Source organism: Neovison vison, chromosome 4 (genome assembly GCF_020171115.1).
Source record: "Neovison vison isolate M4711 chromosome 4, ASM_NN_V1, whole genome shotgun sequence".
Taxonomy (NCBI): domain Eukaryota; kingdom Metazoa; phylum Chordata; class Mammalia; order Carnivora; family Mustelidae; genus Neogale; species Neogale vison.
Window position 1 is genome coordinate 140,171,586 of NC_058094.1, and position 21,404 is coordinate 140,192,989.

General features: G+C 44.1%; 1 protein-coding gene across 1 annotated transcript; it reads left to right on the top strand.

Annotated features, from left to right (window-relative positions):
* The first annotated feature begins 3,311 nt into the window (after positions 1-3,311).
* Positions 3,312-15,285, top strand: SFRP4 (secreted frizzled related protein 4). The gene is made up of 6 exons (XM_044245782.1): positions 3,312-3,780; positions 4,974-5,054; positions 5,153-5,218; positions 7,913-8,111; positions 10,568-10,631; positions 12,625-15,285. The coding sequence occupies exons 1-6, from the start codon at positions 3,336-3,338 to the stop codon at positions 12,808-12,810; spliced, it is 1,041 nt and encodes a 346-aa protein (XP_044101717.1). The 5' UTR covers positions 3,312-3,335; the 3' UTR covers positions 12,811-15,285.
* Positions 15,286-21,404: the final 6,119 nt, after the last annotated feature.

Below are 21,404 nucleotides of genomic sequence, written 5' to 3' on the forward strand. Positions count from 1 at the left end.
GCCATCGGCATCTAGGTGGTAACTGAAGCCACAGGGGAGAACAGCAGGGGAGACCCTTGGCAATATCTGGAGACATTTTTGATTGTCATAATGGGTGGGGATTAAGCTGCCACCAGCATCTAGTAAGAGGAGGTCAGAGATGCTACTAAACTTCCCATAATGCACAGGAGCCAATAAAAAATTATCTGGCCCCAGGGTTGAGAGCACAGAGGTTGAGAAACCTGGCAGGGCAAATCAATGTCAAGTACAGGGTAACAGACTGAGTGCTAAGGCAGGGCCTGAAGACAGAGGTCAGTTGATAGAACCTGCTGATGATTCCTTCACTGCTGCCACATCCCAAGTAGAACCACTAAAGACTGGCTCCCAGGGACCCTCTCGGAGGGGGTCAAAAGTCTTCACAGAGAGCCTCTTACATTCTCCTCACCCCTTCTTAAAGGACATGCCCTGGGGAACATCAGGGCAATGCCCACAGCGTTGTGACTTGGTACTTGCTGGGCAGACACAGCAGACTCCAGCTGGCTGCACCATGGACAACCCTTTCCAAGTCTGCCTCTTCAAACAACTCAGAGGAAAAAGGAGCCAGGTTCTGCTGTTTCTCAAAACTGTATTTTCTTCCCCTGTAAAAATTGGGGTTGCAAATATTTTTCACTAAGCCAGGGGGTTTAGACTCATTGGGTTTGACTGCTGGAAATGGCTGAGGATGTCATCTGGGTTATCCCCTGTGCATGATATTTTATTGACCTGGTTTGGCGTCCTGGGAGCTCGAGACATGTCTGAAACTGGAAATATCTCTCTAGGTTGGCATGGCTATGTTTGGCTGCTCTGGGCTTCCCCTAAATAGAACCCGACTCGTTGGATGAATCCTGAAATTTATTTGTGTCATTTGTCCTCTTAACATGTTTCCTATAAAAAAAAAAATAAGATAAAATAAGTGCCTTTAAAGAGCTTAGCACCATGCCCAGCCCATTGTAAATGCTCAATAAAATGCCAGCTATATTTTTTGTTCCTTGGGCTATTTTAATTCTTAGTTCTGGTCAGAGTTAAAACTAAACTAACATTGTGAGTCTAAGCTTTGGAGGCAAAATAATAATAATAATAAAAACAAAAAGAAAAAATCTATCTGCCATATGTTCAGATTTCTAATTGAACTATGTTTTAATGTTTTTTTAAAAGATTTTATTTAGGGGTGCCTGGGTGGCTCTTTGGGTTGGACCTCTGCCTTTGGCTCACATCATGATCTCAGGATCCTGGGATCAAGCCCTGTATCGGGCTCTCTGCTCAGCAGGGAGCCTGCTTCTCCCTCTCTCTCTCTGCCTGCCTCTCTGTCTGCTTGTGATCTCTCTTTCAAATAAATTTTTAAAAGATTTTATTTATTTATTTGAAAGAGAGAGAACATAAGCAGGGGGAGCAGCAGAGGGAAAAGGAGACTCGTGACTGAACAAGGACCCTAATGCAGCACTCCAACCCAGAAACCCCAGAGCATGACCTGAACCAAAGGCAGCCACTTAACTGACTCAACCACCCAGGAGCCCCTAAACTATGCTGGTTTTTTTTTTAAATAAAGAGTTTCTTTATTTACTTGACAGAGATCACAAGTAGCAGAGAGGCAGGCAGGGGTGGGGCACGGCAGGGGGTGAGGGAGCAGAGAGCCCGATGGGGGGCTCGATCCCAGAATCCTGAGATCATGACCTGAGCCAAAGGTAAAGGCTTTAACCCACTGAGCCACCCAGATGCCCTGAACTATGTTTTTAAAGATTAACATTCAAGCACACCAGATGCACACCAGATGTTTCAAGCACATCAAAAATTAAGATTCTAGGGGCGCCTGGATGGCTCAGTGGATTAAAGCCTCTGCCTTTGGCTCAGGTCATGATCCCAGGGTCCTGAGATCGAGCCCCACACCGGGCTCTCTGCTCAGCGGGGAGCCTGCTTCCCCCTCTCTCTCTGCCTGCCTCTCTGCCTACTTGTGATCTCTGTCTGTCAAATAAATAAATAAATAATCTTTTTAAAAAAAATTAAGATTCTAGGGACACCTGAATGGCTCATTCTGTTAAGCATCTGCCTTCAGCTCAGGTCATGATCCCAGGGTCCTGGGATCCAGTCCCACACCTGGCTCCCTGATCAGCAGGAAGCCTGCTTCTCCCACTGCCTGCTGCTCCCCCTACTTGTGCTCCTTGCACTCTCTTTCTCTGACAAATAAATAAAATCTTAAAAAAAAAAAATCAAATTCCAGGCTGCTGGGTTGGAAATCACTTGGCATGAAAAGGGAAAAAAAGTCTTTCAGATTGTGCAGTCCGGCGCTCTGTGTTTTCTCCTGGGTTGCATTCAGACTGGAGAGAGGAATAGGGAGTGAGAAAAAGGAAGAGGAATGTTGGCGGATGGAAAACATTCCTCAACTAGAAGATGCTATTATTGCACCTTCAGATAGTTCTGTTCCTGGAGCAGGTACAGACCAAATGCCATTCTGGAAAAGCCTGAGCCCAAATTCATGTCTTCTAGTCACAACAATAACAAAACCCAACTGTGCAACTGGTGGGGGGCGCGGGGGAGGATGTGTTTATGTAACGTGTCGGTCCAGCGCCACACAGTAGTCTCGCCGCTCCGCGCCTCTCTTGCCCCCTACTGGGGACAGTAAGCATGTTCAGAATTAAAGGGCCGCACGAGTTCCCATTTCCCTCCAACTCTGTACTTGGGGAACCTATGTGGCAGAGAGAGAGCAAAGTTCAGCTTTGACCCAGATAGCGTCTTCCTCTCTCCTGAAATCCTCTCCTGCACCCTCCTGGATCCGGTGTCCAAAACGACTGCCAGAGACTGTCTCTTGGTGCGAAGTAAAAGGACTGGCCAGACTAAAAAGGAGGGACTTTGGGGAAATGCAGGATTCCAGCCCGCGGCTGCGGCCCGGAGGAGATGATGTCACCGCTCCGGCAAAGAGAGGCCTGGGGGGTGGGGCGGCCGAGGGGGAGCCCGCGCCGCGCCCGCCGCTGCCAAGGGAGCGTTCCGGGCCCACGTCAGGGGAAGTGTCGGGATAAATAGGGTCCCGCAATGGCCGAGGCCGGCTGCGCTCGGAGCTGCCGGGTCCGGGACTGGAGCTGCCCGGGCGGGTCCGCGCCCCGCAGGCTGAGGGCTGGCGCTGCTCGAGCTCGGTGCGCCGGACGCCGGATACCCCCGGCCAGCCCCCGCGGCCCCGCACCGCTACCGACGGCAGCGCGGGCGGAGAGCCTCTCCCGTACCCCCGAAGGACTTCCTTCCCGTGGAAGGGAGGGCGACAGACTAGGGGGCCAGCAAGCCAGGGGCCCCTTGTGCCTGTCGGGGCGGCGGCGCGCCGGGGCAGTGCCATGCTGCTCTCCGTCCTGGCGGCGCTGTGCCTGGGGCTGCGCCTGACGCTCGGCGTGCGCGGCGCGCCCTGCGAGGCGGTGCGCATCCCCATGTGCCGGCACATGCCCTGGAACATCACGCGGATGCCCAACCACCTGCACCACAGCACGCAGGAGAACGCCATCCTAGCCATCGAGCAGTACGAGGAGCTGGTGGACGTGAACTGTAGCTCGGTGCTGCGCTTCTTCCTCTGCGCCATGTACGCGCCCATCTGCACGCTGGAGTTCCTGCACGACCCCATCAAGCCGTGCAAGTCGGTGTGCCAGAGCGCGCGCGACGACTGCGAGCCCCTCATGAAGATGTACAACCACAGCTGGCCCGAGAGCCTGGCCTGCGACGAGCTGCCCGTCTACGATCGCGGCGTGTGCATCTCGCCGGAAGCCATCGTCACCGACCTCCCCGAGGGTGAGGCAGGGGAAGGACCGAGGGGGCGAGGGGCATTCTTGCTGCCTGAGAACCTGGCGCCCGCTTCTCGGGATGTCAGTGGCTGGGCAGTCAGTCCCCCGTCCCACTCCCGAGGGTTGGAGGAGGTGGGAAGGGCTGGTGACCTGACTTTGGGGTAAAGTCTGGTTTCCCTAGGGGAATTTCGGGAACTGAAGCATACCACGTCCATAGACTATGTGTGTGTGTGCGGGGTGAGGAGTGTTTGTAGAGAGAACCATGGAGGGCATTGTCATTGACAGTGAGAGAACAGCGGCAGCAAACACGCGTATAGGTGGGGCATAGGATGGGTCTGGGCCGGAGTTAAGCACTTGGCGTGTATCCTTGAGTCCTGCAAACGGTCCCACGGGAATTCTCCAGTTAGTGTTAGCTCTTGAAAACTCTTGAGGAAAAATTCGGTACCGGTCATCACTCCCCACCAGGAGTGCCTTTTGTAAATTTAGTCGTTCTGAAAAATTGTGATGTCTGTTTCATGGTCAATGCCTGTGACCTCTTAGTTAACTGGATATCAACTTTTGCTTCCTTTTTTTTCTTTTTTAAATTTTACTGCTTTTCTAGGATGAAGGAGCAAGTTTAAATCCATTTCTTGAAATGAAATCTAAGAATATTTTCCATGCCTTTATCCCTGACCCAGGTTCCTGCACATTTAAAGAGATTATGGTGTTGCCTTAGTGTAGTTTCTGAGGTTCTAGCTCAGAGTATTGCCCAACACATGAAGGAGAAGTAAAGTGAAGAGAAAATAGAAACTCCTGTGTAGTTCAAAGCTTCAGGAAAAAAAATTTATTGCTTACATTATGTAAATGATAGAAGGTTATGCTTTTCGGGGGGTTTATTTAGCTGTGGACTGTTTCTGCACTGCAAAAGGAGAGGTGGTGATTTGGAAATATTCTGGATATTTTGATTAGAGTCAACTGTCAACTTGGAAAAACCAACATTTTAAAATGGATTTGGAAGGGAAGTTAGCTGTGTGTATCAGCCAAGTCAAATGGACTTGGCTGTATGAAAGAGAGATTTGAAAATCACATGCCCCTTTTACAATGTAGTATTATTCTTTTGTGATGCTATGCTAGTGTGTGTCTCCCAGATGGTTCTTTATTCCAGCTGGGTGAACAGGCTAAGTGACTGACCACACCCGTGCGGCTCTGTGTGTGTTTCAGATGCTAAGTGGATAGACATCACACCAGACATGATGGTTCAGGAAAGGCCTCTGGATGTGGACTGTAAACGCCTAAGCCCTGGTGAGTTCTTTCTCCTTGAGGTTCCCTCTTTGTCTCCTCCCCAGAGTGGTTTTTGGGACACTTTTTCCAACTTCTTGTCTCTCTTTCATCTCCTTCAGACCGGTGCAAGTGCAAGAAGGTGAAGCCCACTCTGGCGACATATCTGAGCAAAAACTACAGCTACGGTAAGTCACCGACGCAGCCTTCACTTGGGGACTTGGCACGTTACAACGCCAGCCACAAAGATGATGACCAAGTGGTTCCGTGGGTTCTCCATGGCACAAAGACAACTGTCAAGTGCCTTGCTTTTCTGGGTAAACTAAGGAAAACCAAAGTAGCTTACCCAGGGAGAACAGTGATGTGGGTCAGAGTGCAAATTTGCCATCGAGTTCCTACTTGTCTTGGGGAGATGGGCCAGTCAGCCAGGCCAGCCCACCTGACCTGTTCTCTTCCTGAGGTTTCCTGAAGGATGGGTGCATGATCCATGGGTTGCATTATCTCAGGCCCAGGGGCCCAAGAACTAAGACCCACCCATGTTTCTTTTTACTTATAAACACCTGTAAGTATTTAACATCTTAAAGGCATTGCGAGAAAATATGTACAAGTATTGACATAGTTTAAATATCCTCTTCTCATATGGTCCATATATACAATGGAATATTATGCAGCCATCAGAAAAGATGAATACCCAACTTTTGCATCAACGTGGATGGGACTGGAGAAGATAATGCTGAGTGAAATAAGTCAAGCAGAGAAAGTCAATTATCATATGGTTTCACTTACTTGTGGAGCATAAGGAATAACATGGAGGACATTAGGAGAAGGAAAGGAAAGGTGATTGGGGAAGATGGAGGGGGATATGAAGGATGAGAGACTATTGACTCTGAGAAACAAACTGAGGGTTTTGGAAGGGAGAGGGTGGAGGATGGGTGAGCCTGGTGGTGGGTATTAAGGAGGGCACGGATTACATGGAGCACTGGGTGTGGTGCATAAATCTTGGAACACTGAAAAAAATAAAATAAAATTAAGATGTTAAAAAATAGTCCTCTTACTGGAAAGAATGGTCAGCACATTGTTTGATGAATCAGGCTATTTTTAATTTTTTTAAGTAAATTTAATTCTATTACCATTTGAAAGTAAACTTAGTTAAAAATACCTTCTTTTTTTGAAAGATCTTATTTATTTATTTATTTGACAGAGAACAAGAGAACACAAGCAGGGGGAGTGGGAGAGGGAGAGGGAGAAACAGGCCTCCCACCGAGCAGGGAGCCCAATGCGGGACTTGATCCGAGGATCCTGGGATCATGACCTGAGCCGAAGGCAGATACTTAACAACTGAGCCAACCAGTCTCCCCCCAAATAGGTTCTTTTAAAATATCTGTTTGGACTCCTTTATGTTCCTTTGCGTCTCTTAAATTACTTCTGCTGAAAGAACAGGAACTGTTTTGGCAAAAGTGTCATTTTATTTGTTAACTTTGTTTTCTGTAATTCAGACTGAAATTTTAAATCCTGAACTTTATGCGATATATCACATGTGTAAGTAGGAAGAGCATGGCCATATGAAAGTCTGAAAAAAACCTCTTATTTGAATTGTAAGATTTAAGATTATACACAGCCAATGTGGGTAACTCAACCGGACAAACAAACAAACAAACAAAAAACAACTATCTTTTCCAGTAGCTTCCATTATTGTTGTTTAAAACTGTTCTTTGTAGGTTTTGTCTTAATCTAATCTACTTTGTCCCTCGTCTGACACTAACAAGCCCTCCTTACTAACCCTAGTTTCACTGTCTTGCTGTTCTCCCTGAACTACTTTGATGATGAAACCGTTTTCTATTTAAGTCCTTTGGCTTCTTCATAAACCAGCTTTCTAGGACGGAATCCAAGACAGATCCATGCTAGGCTGATTACAATTCCGTGGAAGGCAGTCATAGCAAGGAACCAAAAGAGACAGAATTTAAAGTTGTATCAGGGACAGTGATGTTAACAGCCATCTGTAATAAGAGTTAGACTTCTGCTCACCACAGACCTGGCTTTGACAGTCGGCACAATTAAAGGATTGAGAGCGGTGATCTTCAGAGACTCCTTCCAGTTCAGAAATGTTATGACTTTAATAACTTCCTTTGGAAGAGAGGAAGTTCCAGCATCAGACGGATGGTTGCACCAAACAAACTTTCAAGTGGCTTCTGAGGGGCGCCTGGGTGGCTCAGTGGGTTGAGCATCAGACTCTTGATTTCTGCTCGGTCATGATCTCATGACCTTGGGCTCAGCGGGCAGTCTGCCTGAGATTCTCTCTCCTCTCTGTCACTCCCCCTTCATGCTCTCTCTCTCTCTCTCTCTCTCTCCCCCTCTCCCTCTCTCTCTCTCCCTCTCATAATACGTCTTTGAAAAAGCGGCTTCTGAACTCGCAAACACATGATCTTCACTTCAGGTCCTCACAAGGCAGAGGATCAACAAATACTCGTTTCTGTGAGAATTTTATTCACGTTCCTGACATGAATTTCCAAATATGACTTGAGCCAACAAACATACAAACAAAGGAGACTAACCATAAGATTTTAAGCCTGGGAACAATGCATGAGAGTCTCTATTCACGTCCTAGCTGCCGCCCGATCCGAGCAGTCACCCAGCCGGAGGCACAGCCCAGATGGAGCCCGCTGGTCCCCACGCTCTTGCGTCTCACCGCGGCATCCGGGACTTGAAAGACAATGCAGACAGTGTGATTGTGTGGGCTCCTTGCCTGCGTCTGGGCAGCTTGGACATGACCATAATTACAGGAGGGATTCTTTAAGAGAGGCTCAGGAGTTGGCGCGAAGACATATCCTTCTTTGTCTCCAAAGGCGCCATCAAACGCTGCTCTCACTTTTCTTAAATTGCAGTCATTCACGCCAAGATAAAAGCTGTGCAGAGGAGCGGCTGTAACGAAGTGACCACCGTGGTGGACGTGAAAGAGATCTTTAAGTCCTCGTCCCCCATCCCGCGAACGCAGGTCCCGCTCATCACCAATTCTTCCTGCCAGTGTCCTCACATCCTGCCCCACCAAGACGTTCTCATCATGTGTTACGAGTGGCGTTCCAGGTAGGCACGAAGGGGCAGAAGCAACTGCACACTTCTTCTAGAAGCATGAATCTCGTTTAGCAGGGATGGTTTATTAAAAAAAAAAAAAAAGTGGGGGGGGCACCCATAGTTCTTTTTTTAAAAAGACAACCAAATAAATAAATAAATAAATAATTTTAATAGATGCCACTGTTGCCATATCGCATATCCTAAATATCATTGACTTCCTCGTGGCATTAAGGAAAAAAATAGAAATAGGAGTATTTGAAGGGAATCCTTAAAAATCAATTTTGGAATTCATTAAGCAACTTCAAAAATTTAGCAGAAAAATTGCTATGAGTTAAAACAGTTCTTCTCAAACCTTGAATCAATCTTAGTGTGATAAATCATGAATATTTCTTAAGAGCTCTTTAATAACTTACAGCTCTAGTAACATTGGCCATTTGAGATGACAGGTCCATGTTTTCCTTATATGCAATATAAATGTACGGTATTTGTTTGATAAACCATTACACATACACAGTCACACTCACACACACATATACACTTATCTCTAGCTGGGAGTGTGCCTCCCTACCTCTCTTTCCTTCACATCTTTTTATATCACATTCCTTGTAATGGAAAAATCGAACTCTGCAGACCAGGTTCCAGGAAGGATGCCATAACCTGCTGCAGGCTATATCTCCAACAAAGTGACTCCTTTTTTATAGAACCTGTCTTCCCTTCGATTCCCTGTCATTAATGCTCATCGGTTTCCTCTGGATACAGCTATGGACTATCTCTCCAAAACCCCTTTTGAAACTGACTCACTTGACTACTTCCTCAATCTGTTCCTTATCAGTACTTGGGTACCCTCCTCACACCGCCTGTGCCACCTTGTGTTCTTGGCTTTAAAGCTGTTCTTGGCTTGATAGCTTGTCTCTCTAAAGAAGCTGAGTGAATGAGGGTTGACTGAATGTTTCTGGGCTCATCTCTTGCCCAGATGTTCGTATCTGTGCAGGATGAGATGCCGTTCTGGGAACGCTCCGGATTGCTTGTCATTAAATCCTACTGAGACAGATGAATGGATTATAAATGAATTAAATAACCGCTTTCCCGTCATCCTTTCTATTTGCTTGTAGACTTAATGTAATTCTGATGAAAATACCAGTAAAAATATTTTTGCATGACTGGGACTTATGTCTTCACAAATGATGCTGATGATCATTTGGAAGAACAAAATGGGCAAGGGCGTGTAAAGGAGATGATTGAAAATACCTTTTGAAAGGAGACCTGCCTTAGGAGAAACAGAAAACTGGTACAAAGCTACACTTGCTAAAGCCGCGTGGGGCAGGAGTACATATATAGGTAAATAACACAGAGGAAGCAGACTTGAAACAGATTCTAATGCACGAAATAACTTATGAAGGAGATAAGGTAAATCAATTGGACATGAATATATTATTTAGTAAATGTTGCAAGTATTTTTATTTGGAAAACTAGTACCTATTTTCACTTTAAGCTGTACTATAAAATAAATTTCAAATGGATTAAAGAGATATTTTTTAAAATGTAACAATAGAGGATAAAATTAGGTGAATAGATATGTGAAATCTGAATGACAAAGTACTTTGCAAACATGAAATTAATTAGAAGAAATTACAAGGGGAGAATGTCAATACATAATTTTGATGACATAATATCATGGACATACAAATCACCCAAAAAGGACAATAAATATTAAGAAAAATACTTGCAAAAAAAAAAAATACTTGCAATAATTATGACAAAGGAATAGTAACCTTCCTCTATAAAGAGTTCATATTTGACACATTAAGGCTACAATATATAAAAAATGTGTACATAAATCTATACGGACAAGTTCCAGAAGAAATACAATTAGTAAATACATTTACCTCTTTAATTCTGCAATCCAAATAAAAAATTTGGGGAATGAAAGTTCAACCATTCTGAAAACAGTTTGGCGCTGTGCATGGAAAGCTTTGGAAAAAGACATAGTCTTTGACCCAATAATTCTACTTTCAGAAATCTGGCTTAAGGCAATAATAAGTCAGTGCACACATACATGCACACACACACGCACACACATATATACATAAGGACATTCAACACAACGCTGGCAATAGTAGCTAAGCAAATGGAGGTTCAATAGCAGAGAAAGGCCCAAGTGTATTATGCATATCATTGTTGAAATATTTTATAGTTATTAAAGCTGTATTTTTAAATTTTTCTAATTATGTGAGAAAATGTGTAAATAGAATGGTAAAAAAATGTACAGTCTGACCTAAATATACAGTGTGATTCAAATATAAGTACAAGAAAGAATAAAAAAGGAAATGCTAGTAAAATATGAATGGTGGTTATGTGGATTGTAGAGTTAAGGGTTATAAAGAATTTTGGTTTCTTACAGTTTTTTGTATTTTTCAACTTTTTCCTTTCATAATCAGAATTGCTCAAGATCAATTTCTTTTTCTCAGGATGATGCTTCTTGAAAACTGTTTAGTTGAAAAATGGAGAGATCAACTCAGTAAAAGATCCATAGTAAGTATAAATGGCAACACTAAGGATATGGGGTTAAGGGCATGTGAAGAAATTCTCTAAGCTGGAGGATTCTTCACATTCTTCCATCTCCAGGCTCTCAGGGGAGCCTGCAATAGCAGCACTATTTATCTTTTGAATAAGTAAAGAGCCCAGCTATTCTGACTTTGAAGTTTTAGCAGGAACCTCTCTTCAGCTTCAGAGGGATTTGGTTGCATTCAATACTGATCGACTGGTTATTTCCAGATTAAATTAGGTGTTTGTTTGTTTGTTTTCATTTTCTTTGTGGTATTTCATTTAACTATTTTAGCAAAATCAGTAAGGTACTTGACCAGAATTAACAACCACAGGGCTTAAAACAGGCATAGACATGTAAGGGTGTGAATACACAATTCTAAAATTCATGCCGTCTCTGTACAAAGCATAATCTTTCCTTGTATTTAAGATATTTATAATGACGTTTGTCAAAATCAATTATCTACAAATTGTAATCATTTTTTATCCAAATCCATGATTTTAGTGGTAACATTAATTAATTAATTGAAATATTGGTAATTCAATTAAAGGTGTTAAAATAATTTTTTTGCCCAAAGGTATGAGATCACACCAGAGCTAAAGAAATCAGGTCATTGGTTAGAAATGGTTAAAGTCTCCCCTGTCCTGAAAATACGTTTAGATATATCTAGGAGAATTTGTGTTTTCAGGTTCACAAAAGGTGTTAGAATAGCCTGTGGCCTCTCAGTTTGCAAGGGAAAAGGCTACATTAATACCGGCTTATGGAGAAGGTAGTTTGAATACAGCCTCTCCCACTCCGTGCATTTCGGAATAACATGACGGTCACATCTGAGCGAAAAACTCAGGAGCTGCTCAGAAGGGCACTTAGCCTTCCTTACTGGACAGAAAATTCTAGCATGATCCAGTTTCCAAGACTACAGTAGAGTAGAAGCATCAATGTAGAAAGCACGTCCACCATAAGGACCTGAGGGGAAAGCAAGCTTTCGGGAATCCTAGCTGTTTGGGCCGTTCATTTTTGCAGCAAATATTGTAATATGCTTCCGTGAGAATTTGAAGCACACATAACAGCAGACGTGATGAGCTGATTATTCCAGAACAGACTAGAATTGTGCCCTGGGAGGGTGGGGACCGTGTCTCTCCTTTCGCTGCATTTCTAGTGCCTCAGATGATACCCAGCCTGCAGTCTTGCTCCAACTCTTGCTGAATGAAATATACTCTAACAAAGCAGGGGCATTAGGTTATAATAAAAGGCATTGTCTATTCAAGTGGACTCACTTTTTCAGGTTTTCTTCCATGCTGCTGTTTAAATGAATAGTATTTCTTTATATTAAAAGCAGAAAGTCCTTCTCTGTAAGGAAACAACTCTCCAGAAAGTCTCATTTCTCATCGGGTCCGGGTGGCTAACGCTTGAGTGGATGACTAGAGGTGGGACGGGCTTCTGTCCTCCTTTGGGTGGAGGAGAATAAGGTGAGCCCACCCATAAATGCGCTAGGAGACCCCCTGGCTTTCCGGGTGGGGCTGGATAGACTTCTGCTCTCAGCCATGTCCCAGCCTCTTTAGAAGGCCTTGCTGGGCAGGAATGTCGCATTGCAGGGTGATGGGGCAAAAGTAGCACAGCCTGGGGACGTGGGCCCTGCGGTCAGACTGGTGAATTTGAATCCGAGCTCTGGTATTTGTCGCTGTGTGGCTGCTGCAAAGGAGCTCTGCGCGCCTGTTTCCTGGTCATGACCATGGTGTCCACCTAGCAGGGCTGTCGGGAGTTTCCGTAAAATGAATGGGTATCAGGACTTTATCCCATCCTGAGTGCTTTTCAGATCCTCTGGTGTACGCTAAGTGCTCGGCAAGGCGGGGTGGCGATCTCGATCTCTGTTGTCATGACGCAGCTATTACAGGGAAAACAGTGGCATCAGTTCTGTCGTCCATTCAGCAGCATTACACGGTGAGGTGTACATGATGGTCACGTTTGCACCTTGTTTCCCAGCAGTGGGAAGAGAGGCTGCAGGAACAGCGCAGGACTGTTCAGGACAAGAAGCGAACAGCCGGGCGGACCAGTCGTAGCAACACGCCGAAACCAAAGGGAAAGCCGCCCGCCCCCAAGCCAGCCACCCCCAAGAAGACCATTAAAGCTAGGAGTGCCCAAAAGAGAACAAACCCAAAAAGAGTGTGAGCCTGCTGCTTTCTGGAACTGCCTCCCAGGATGAGGCCAGGTGCCGCCCAGCCTGGGGGAGGGCCCGCTCCCCTTGCCTTAACAACTACAGCGCTCCCCATAGACACATCTTGCGGCATTTTTCTTAATGATCTGCTTCCATTTTTCTTTTCAAGCCACCACAAACCGTAGTGGTAGGTATGTCCTTTGGTGCGGAAGGTATATGAAAGCTGAACGCGGGTGGACAAAGCCGCTCGTGGCATGTGGAGTGACCTTCGCAGTGCCTACCCTGGGAGATCTCTGTGTGTGGGAAAGACGCTTTGGTTCTTACATTTGACCTAATATGTGCATTGGAAAATAAATGCCATATTACAAACAAAACACCCTTTTTTTTTTAACAATATGTTTTGTTTCGGTTTGACTTGTGTTGTTAGATGGTTCGTGATATTTTAAGATGGGATTGGAAATACAATGATTCTAAGGAGGAAAGTGGAAACAATGAATGTCCCAAGGAGCCTTATGTGTTTGCTGTTTGAGGAAGAATTTCATTTCATTGTGATGAAAGGGAATTTTTGAATAACTTAGAAAAGCAGAATGTGGAAAATTTTATTTTATTTTATTTTATTTTACAAAGAACCCTTTTAGCTCATTTTTAGCCAGAAACTTTGGAAACTAAAAAAATAATAATGATAACTAAGGCAATAAAAGGGAAAGGCAGGCACAGTGCATCTGGATTCTTATTTCCCGGCTGCCATGCCATGGGTGGAAAGGTGCTGAATTCACTTTCATGATGCTTCTCATTAGCAATGCTTATGTAGCACCAGAAACAAGAGTTCATTTCTCCTATTATGATTCATGTACCAGTAACTCAACCCCCAGAGAATTTCACATCCGTGGACGTGGTGCTCACGTCATCTCCCAGGACATACCTTGATGCCAAGCCTGAGAAAATTTTCTGTCTGCAGATAACCGGTGCTTGCGAAGGTGCCATGGGCCCAATGCGGGGGCAGGGGTGGGGCGGGAGGTTGGGGACCAGGACTTCAAAGCCCCTGGTTCTCAGCCGACGCTGGTACCCCAGTCACACACCAGCTCTGTGCTCGGAAAGGCAACTATAGTCACTTCTCCATTCGAGGAAGTGGAGGAACAATCTGAAAGCTGAAGTATAATATCTCCTTTAGCTTTCCCAATGTCCCTGCTTCCCACAGAAGGCGTGAAGTGACAAGTCGTGCTCACACAAGATCATTAGACACACAATCTCCTCTCATCTCTGTAGCCATCGGGACACAGAATAGAGGGGGTTGCGTAAACCCAGGAGAAAGTGGAGAAATGGGGTTAATAAGAATGCAGGCATGGGCTGCCCTCTCCGTTGTCACCACTGCAGGGTGGTGGAGTTAAAGGAGTCCAGGAGAGGGACCCACACAAGGGTACCAACAGTGAACTAGTGTAAGTTGCTGCTCCATTAAAGGTCAAACTTCACTGGCCCGTAAGGAAAGCTGGAGAAGGTTCTGCATAGCACCACACCAAAGAAACCCACCTGAGGCCATTATGAGGCATTGGCAGCCTAGCCTACCTCCTCAGCATTGTAGGGATTCTCCAGGGAGGGGAATCGGAAATGGAACTTTTCACGGAAGTGGAGACAAAACACATATGTAAGCAAAAGTCAACACTTTAAGTACAATACTGAAGGGATTAAGAGTTTGAAGAGGACTACATATTTAAACACTGTTTACTTTAAATATTTAACTAAAATCACGTACTGAATATTAGATGAAATGTAGTACTTCAAGAGGAACATTAACACCTTACACAATTCTTAACTAAGCACGTTTATACGTTAGATAATATGTAACCACGCACATATATCCACTTGCTTAATCGACAAAAGACGAACCAGGCCACTCGGTTTATTTATTTTGAGAAAGTCAAAAATGAACAGCAGCTCACACTGAGAGTAACATGTCAAGGATGATGGTGGCCTTTGTGTGAGAACCAAAAATTTCCTTCTCTCCCTTGAATATTTTCTCTATCGAAATACATGTGAGAGGAGTTAAATAAAAATATATGGAAAGGAAAGTTGAGACATTGAAATGAGACTTGTTTGAGAGTTGGGTTATTTAGTGAGAAAAAATAACTTATTTCACAATATTTGGATCAGCAAATCTCATAATTAAGGACAAATGCAGGCATTTTTTTTCAATAATTGTATCGGTCTTTCAATAAGATGGTAAACATGTATTTTCTATAAAGTATTTAATAAATGCATAAAGTACAAATAGTGGAATTAAAATCCTAGCTAATCCTGTGCATGGCTATGCAGAAGTAATTACTGTATTTTGGTTTACAATTTTCCACATGCTTCCTATGCATTTATATAATGATTTGAGGAAGGGAAAAAAAACCCAAGAGCTTATTATGCTTACTGTTGATTAACCTTCCTTCTCCACTCAGCCTCTTATTCAGACTAGTTCTCGTGTCAATAAAACTGATGCCACCCCATTTATAACGGCTCTGTTGTTTTCTATGGTGTGCATTACTCGACAAACCCCGATGTTATTAGGGATTCAGGATGTTTCTTAACTAAACGTACTGAATAACTGAATCGATGTCTTGATAACTCATATCTGTGCACAGCCTTAATTAGTTCTTCGGGGTAAGTCAGTTTAAATAGCATTGCTGGGCCAAGGGATATGCCCACCAAGGAAAGTTCTTGATTATAGTGTCAATTATCCATCAGGGTGTGGGGCCATAAATGGGTGAAAATGCTGGCTTTCCAAATCCTAAGACCGTTTCGCCCTGTCAGTATTTCTGTATAAATTTTAGCTGGGAACTGGATGTCGCCTTGGGCAAAGCTCTGCTCTTCCTCTTTGAACCACCCCTGACAACACTCTCAACACTGCAAACGCTCAGAAGCTGGGGGCTAAGTGATGAAGCCCCTCAAAGAGGGTAGAGAGGACAGACAGATGATAGATAAGATAGAGACTTCTGGGGAAAGCCTGTGCAACCTCCTCAATTTTTTAATGAATCAAATTTACTAATATAACTGGTCAGCTAGAGACACCAAAGAATCAGGGTGTAGCAAACATACCAATAGATTTCCCCTCAGTCCAGCCTTCTTTTTTAGACACATGAGAACTTGGATAAATAGGTCAACCTTAGTTTCTTCCTTTCTAGTTGGGAACCAATGTAGTGTACGAGTGCCAGGTTGTTCAGTTGGTTAAGCGTCTGCCTTCGGCTCAGGTCATGATCTCGGGGTCCTGGGATCAAGCCCCACATTGAGCCCCATGTTGGGCTCCCTGCTCAGCAAGGAGTCTTCTTCTCCCTTCTCCCTCTGCCCCTCTGCCACCCTGATCCTGCTCAAAGAAAGAAAGAGAAAGTAAGAGAAAGGAAGGAAGGAAGGAAGGAAGGAAGGAAGGAAGGAAAAGAAAATGAAGAAACCAATGCAGTGTGAATAGACCTTTGGTTCCTGTCCTTGGATGCTTACAGAATTATCTATTGCAAACTTAATATAAAACCCTTTTTCTTGAACTAGCTGTAGGGTACGTCTGTTTGGTGGAAGCAGTCCCTGAATTAAAAAAATAAGGGTACTTTTTTTTTATCACAAGTCTCTACCTGCTGTTAGCACTGACTCAAAAAACAGAAGTGGTTACTCAGAATTGTGGAACACAAAAATTGAATGGTACCTTAGAAGTCATACTCTAGCCTGCAGGAGAAACCTATACCAGGGATTGTCTGATGCCTCATGTGTAGTCAGAGGAAGATCTGGGGTCCCAAAGTTACTCAGTTTTAACTTAACAGATCAAAGGGCTCTTCTGCGTTGTCAGTAACATAAACCCAGGCTGTTAGAGGGAAGCCTCATGTTATCCACCACAGAAAGAGCAATAAGAGAACAAATTAGCTCTTCTGGTCATAGCATGATATATGCCAATATTGATCATAGTTCCTAATGGGAAAAATATTTTTTTGTACAGCATCTTACGCTGGAAGATATATTATGTCACAGGGACAGACATGCCAACCAAAAACTTTAGCTCATTGTCAACTTTGGGGCTTAACTGATGAGCAAGACCAAAATGGACTTAACTGTGGAAGGATTCCGTTTGAGGAACTGCCTGTGAGAGAGAACCGAAGGGAGGTAAACAGGGCCGGCAGGGTGGACAGTGTGAGGGAAGGAAGGTTCCGGGAAAACACTTCAGACTTCCTTCATGTCTTAAGGAGAATTGGGCCAGGCTGTGGGGGAAGTGTTGAGACAAGCCAGTCCCTCATCTTCCAGGGTCAGCTCCGCCTTCCTGTCCTACCATACTCAGTCACGAAAGGGGAGCAGCCCATGGCAGCCTTGGCTTGGCGCAATGCTCACAATGCATTTCAGTCTGTAGCGTCTGGAGACCTGGTTAGTCACGGTTCCTGTGGTTGGTGTCAAGCAGCAAATGTCTGTCAACTTCTGTAATTGTCATCTCCAAACTATTTGAACCTGTGAAACCCCAAAACTTTAACGTCTTCATGTCTTCTTGATGTCTTTTCTGTCTTATTTCAAATTTATTGAAGAGAAAATGCACCGATCATAACTACAGTCTTACGGTATTTACCCTTCTACCCAAGAGAGGTCTCTTTGTACTTGAGAGTAAGGAATGGCAATGATGAGGTAGTTAATGAGGCCATTCGTGGCAGGAATCAAGTCCATAATGTGTAATTTTGCCTTTAAAGGTCTACACAGCGTAAGCATAGGCATATCTAGCTCAATATTTTTAAGAGATCAATTTTATGACTGGATAATCCTAAAATATGTAGCCGCAATATCTAGATGAGAACCACTTTATAATGACGAATTTGGATCATGTGAGTGATGTACTATGAAAGGGAAAAAGAGCATACTTTATTAGCAATTAAATTTAGCTAACAGGGAAGACTCATAACCAGAGGGCTGACTGTAAGTGTAACAAAGTTGAAATAACATGAATAACATAATGTGGCGTAAAAAACTTTGGGATGAAGCAAAAAATGGTATTATGAATAACATTCCGTCATGTATCGAGGGATATCTAAAATGCTATCATTGAATCAAAGTGATGCATTTTAAAGATCATTAACATTTTTAGTCTTCAAATAATATCAAATATTTATTATGTCTTTGGAATATTTCAGCAGCTGAAAATCACATGGACAATTGCTTAGTCAACTTTCTCCCTTTATTAAAAGGATTAAGAAACTGACTTTGGAGGTCATCCAAAGTAGTTTCCAAGGGATGAGCAAGTAGAAACACAATTCAGGCAAGAATCAGTGTCGGCGCATCCACTCCAGAAGCAGAAAGGGCAACAAGAGAGTCCAGGAAGAGAGCCATAGTATAGGGCAAAGCGTATTTAAGGAAATCTGTCCATTTTCTTCAGGGCATCTATTTACAGAGAACAGGATCCATGGAGGGGATGCTGGAAAGTATTGGGCTACAACCAAGAATGCTTCAGGACTTGGAAGGTGGCTACAGGGACTAAATGGGGCGAACAAAAAAACTGGCTTCAAGATGGACGAGTGATGCAGTCCTAAAGGAAAGAGGTTGTTTATGGACAACCTCTTTGGAATTCATAATCCCATTTTGTAGTCTTCGGTTGCTTTGGCCACAGTGGCTCAAGACATGTGTTTTCTGCTGCAAATCCAGCTGAGATTCAAGACCAACCCACTTAGCTGGGGCCCTGACAAGGTGCTAGCCTCTTCTGTAACCTTCTTCCCCAGGAGTGAGAAGACTTTCACTGGTCCTGCCAACCCTGGCTCCCATGCCCTGCCCCATGCTTCCATGTTCCACCTACTAACTTTAATCTCGAGACCAACACCAACACAAATTAAGATTTAATTCAATATATCTCTTTGGACATTGGTTATCAGATTTCTGGTGATTTAGCTCAAAACTAATTCTATAATCCTAAGGAAATAGACTTTCCCTAGTCTTGCTTATAAAATCTTGATACAGATAGGTACACGTATATGGACAACTGAGTGAAACATGCCATCTGCTGGTGAAATGTGTTATTAATTTCAAGAGAGTTTGGGTGTTTGTTTTTAATTTCTTTTCAGTGTAACAGTATTCATTGTTTTTGCACCACACCCAGTACTCCACACAATATGTGCCCTCCTTAATACCCACCACCTGGTTCCCCCAACCTCCCACCCCCTGCCCCTTCAAAACCCTCAAGTTGTTTTTCAGAGTCCATAGTCTCTCACAGTTCACCTCCCCTTCCAATTTCCCTCAACTCCCTTCTCCTCATGCTTCAGAAGTTCTGCACCATTTCTGAGGGGTCCAGTGTGCCACTGACATAATACTATTACAAATACCCAAATACAACCAGACATATAAAGCAGTAGATAATAGTATTTGATCTGAAGGAGTGAGGAATGTGAAGAAAGTAAAGATTTTTACTATATTTAGTCTTCTGCACAATAACCAGTTAATTGATTTACCCTAGTGTTTTTTTAATGCATTCTGAAGAAAAATTAAGAACTATCTCTCCTGATAATTTGTAGGTGCTTCTCAGACATAATGTTGGAACACTAGAGTTCTGAGGTGAGCAAGACTAAATAATCAAGAGGTAATGTCAGCAAGATGGTGAGTAAGAAGCCCTGGGCCCTCCCTCTGCAAACTCACCAACTCAACAAGAGTTCATGGACAAGACTCCTTTGCAAGAAATCCAGAAACTAAGTGAAAAGCTCCCACTCTAGGTGACCATGAAAGCCAGCCTCAGTGAAGCCAAAGGGAGATTTGGGACATGCTGTGACCCAAGTCCCTGTCCCCAGCATAGCACCATACAAGCAGAAAGAACCCTTCTAATGCCTGGCTTCTCCCAGGAGTAGCTTTGCATGTCCAGTGCCCCAACTTTCCTGACAGGGATCTTAGAGAACAAACCTGGGTCTCAGAGCTTGGATGAATCAACCACAGCCCAACAACCAGACGAGGGCAGACATGGCAGCTTGAGATGGCAGAAACCGTAGCTTCCCCTTCTTCCCAGTGCAGGGAGAGAAGATGAGAATGTCCAGGTTTGCAGAGAAGCATCTGGTAAAAGCAGTTGGTGCTACATGGGGATTGGCCCTAACCAATCTACCCGGCCTCTACATCAAGGGTATGGTGGGGGGAACCACTTGCCCCAGGCAGACGCTAAGGGCGGTGGGCGGGGGGAGCATGGGGAGAGGCCCTGATCACACAGGCCTGGAGGGCGTGGGTATCTGAGACTAGGCGTCAGGGAGCAAACTGCACAGCACGTGCCATGTGACTCTCAGTATCCAGGGATCCCAGGTCCCCAGCCCCATGTGTGCATGGTGGAGAGTACAGGCTGAGGTACCAGTAAGGGCACCTGCGAGCCACACCCTGCCCAGGTCCAGCCTGTTCAAAAACAAAGTCTTCAACATAAGACACAAACATGTAAAACTCCCAGAAAAAAAAAAAAGAAAAGAAAAGAAAAACTAAAAAACAAACAAACAAAAAAAGGGGGGGGTTCATCATGAGATTTTCATGACATTGGTCTGGGCAGTGATTTCATAGATATAATGTTAATGACACAGGCAAAAAAAAAAAAAAACAAACAAGCAGACTAAATCAAACTAAAAAGGTGCTGCACAGTAAAGAAAGCAATAACAGAGTGCAAAGTCAAGCTGTAGGGGCGCTGGGTGGCTCAGTTGGTTAAGCAAAAGACTCTTTGGTTTCAGCACAGATCATGATCTCGGAGTCCTAGAATCGAGCCCCGTGTCAGACTCTGTGTTCAACGGGGCGTCTGCTTGTGGATTCTCTCTCTCTCCCTCTCCCTCTGGCCCTCCCTCTAATTCCATGCTCTCATGCACATGCTCTGAAATAATAAATCTTTTAAAAAAAATTTTAGGGAGGGGCGCCTCAGTGGCTCAGTGGGTTAAGCCTCTGCCTTCAGCTCAGGTTATGATATCAGGGTCCTGGGATCAAGCCCCACATCAGGCTCTCTGCTCGGCGATGAGCCTGCTTCCCCCTCTCTCTCTGCCTGCGTCTCTGCCTACTTGTGATCTCACTCTCTCTCTGTTAAATAAATAAAATCTTCAAAAAAATAAAATAAAAATAAAATAGTCATATTCATAAAATCAAAGACAGGAATGGTGGTTACCAGGGGCTGGGGAGTGGGAGAGGGGACAGTATTCATCAATAGACATAAAGTTTCAGTTAAGTGAATATGTTAAGTGAGATGAATATAAATTAAGTGAGATGAATATGCTCTAGCGATCTGCTATGCAATATTGTGCCTAGAGTCAACAATAAAGCCTTGTACCCTTAAAAATTGTCAAGAGGATGGAGCTTGGCGTTCAGTGTTCATATCACAATAAGATAATCAAATTTCGTGAGTACCTTAACATTAGAGTTTAGAAATTAGGATGGGAAGTTAATCATACAAGAACATCATTCTGGGGGCACCTGGGTGGCTTAGTGGGTTAAAGCCTCTGCCTTCGGCTCAGGTCATGATCTCAGGGTCCTGGGATCGAGCCCCACACTGGGCTCTCTGCCAAGCAGGGAGCCTGCTTCCTCCTCTCTCTCTCTGCCTGCCTCTCTGCCTACTTATGATCTCTGTCTGTCAAATAAATAAATAAATAAATAAATAAATAAATAAATCTATCTTTCT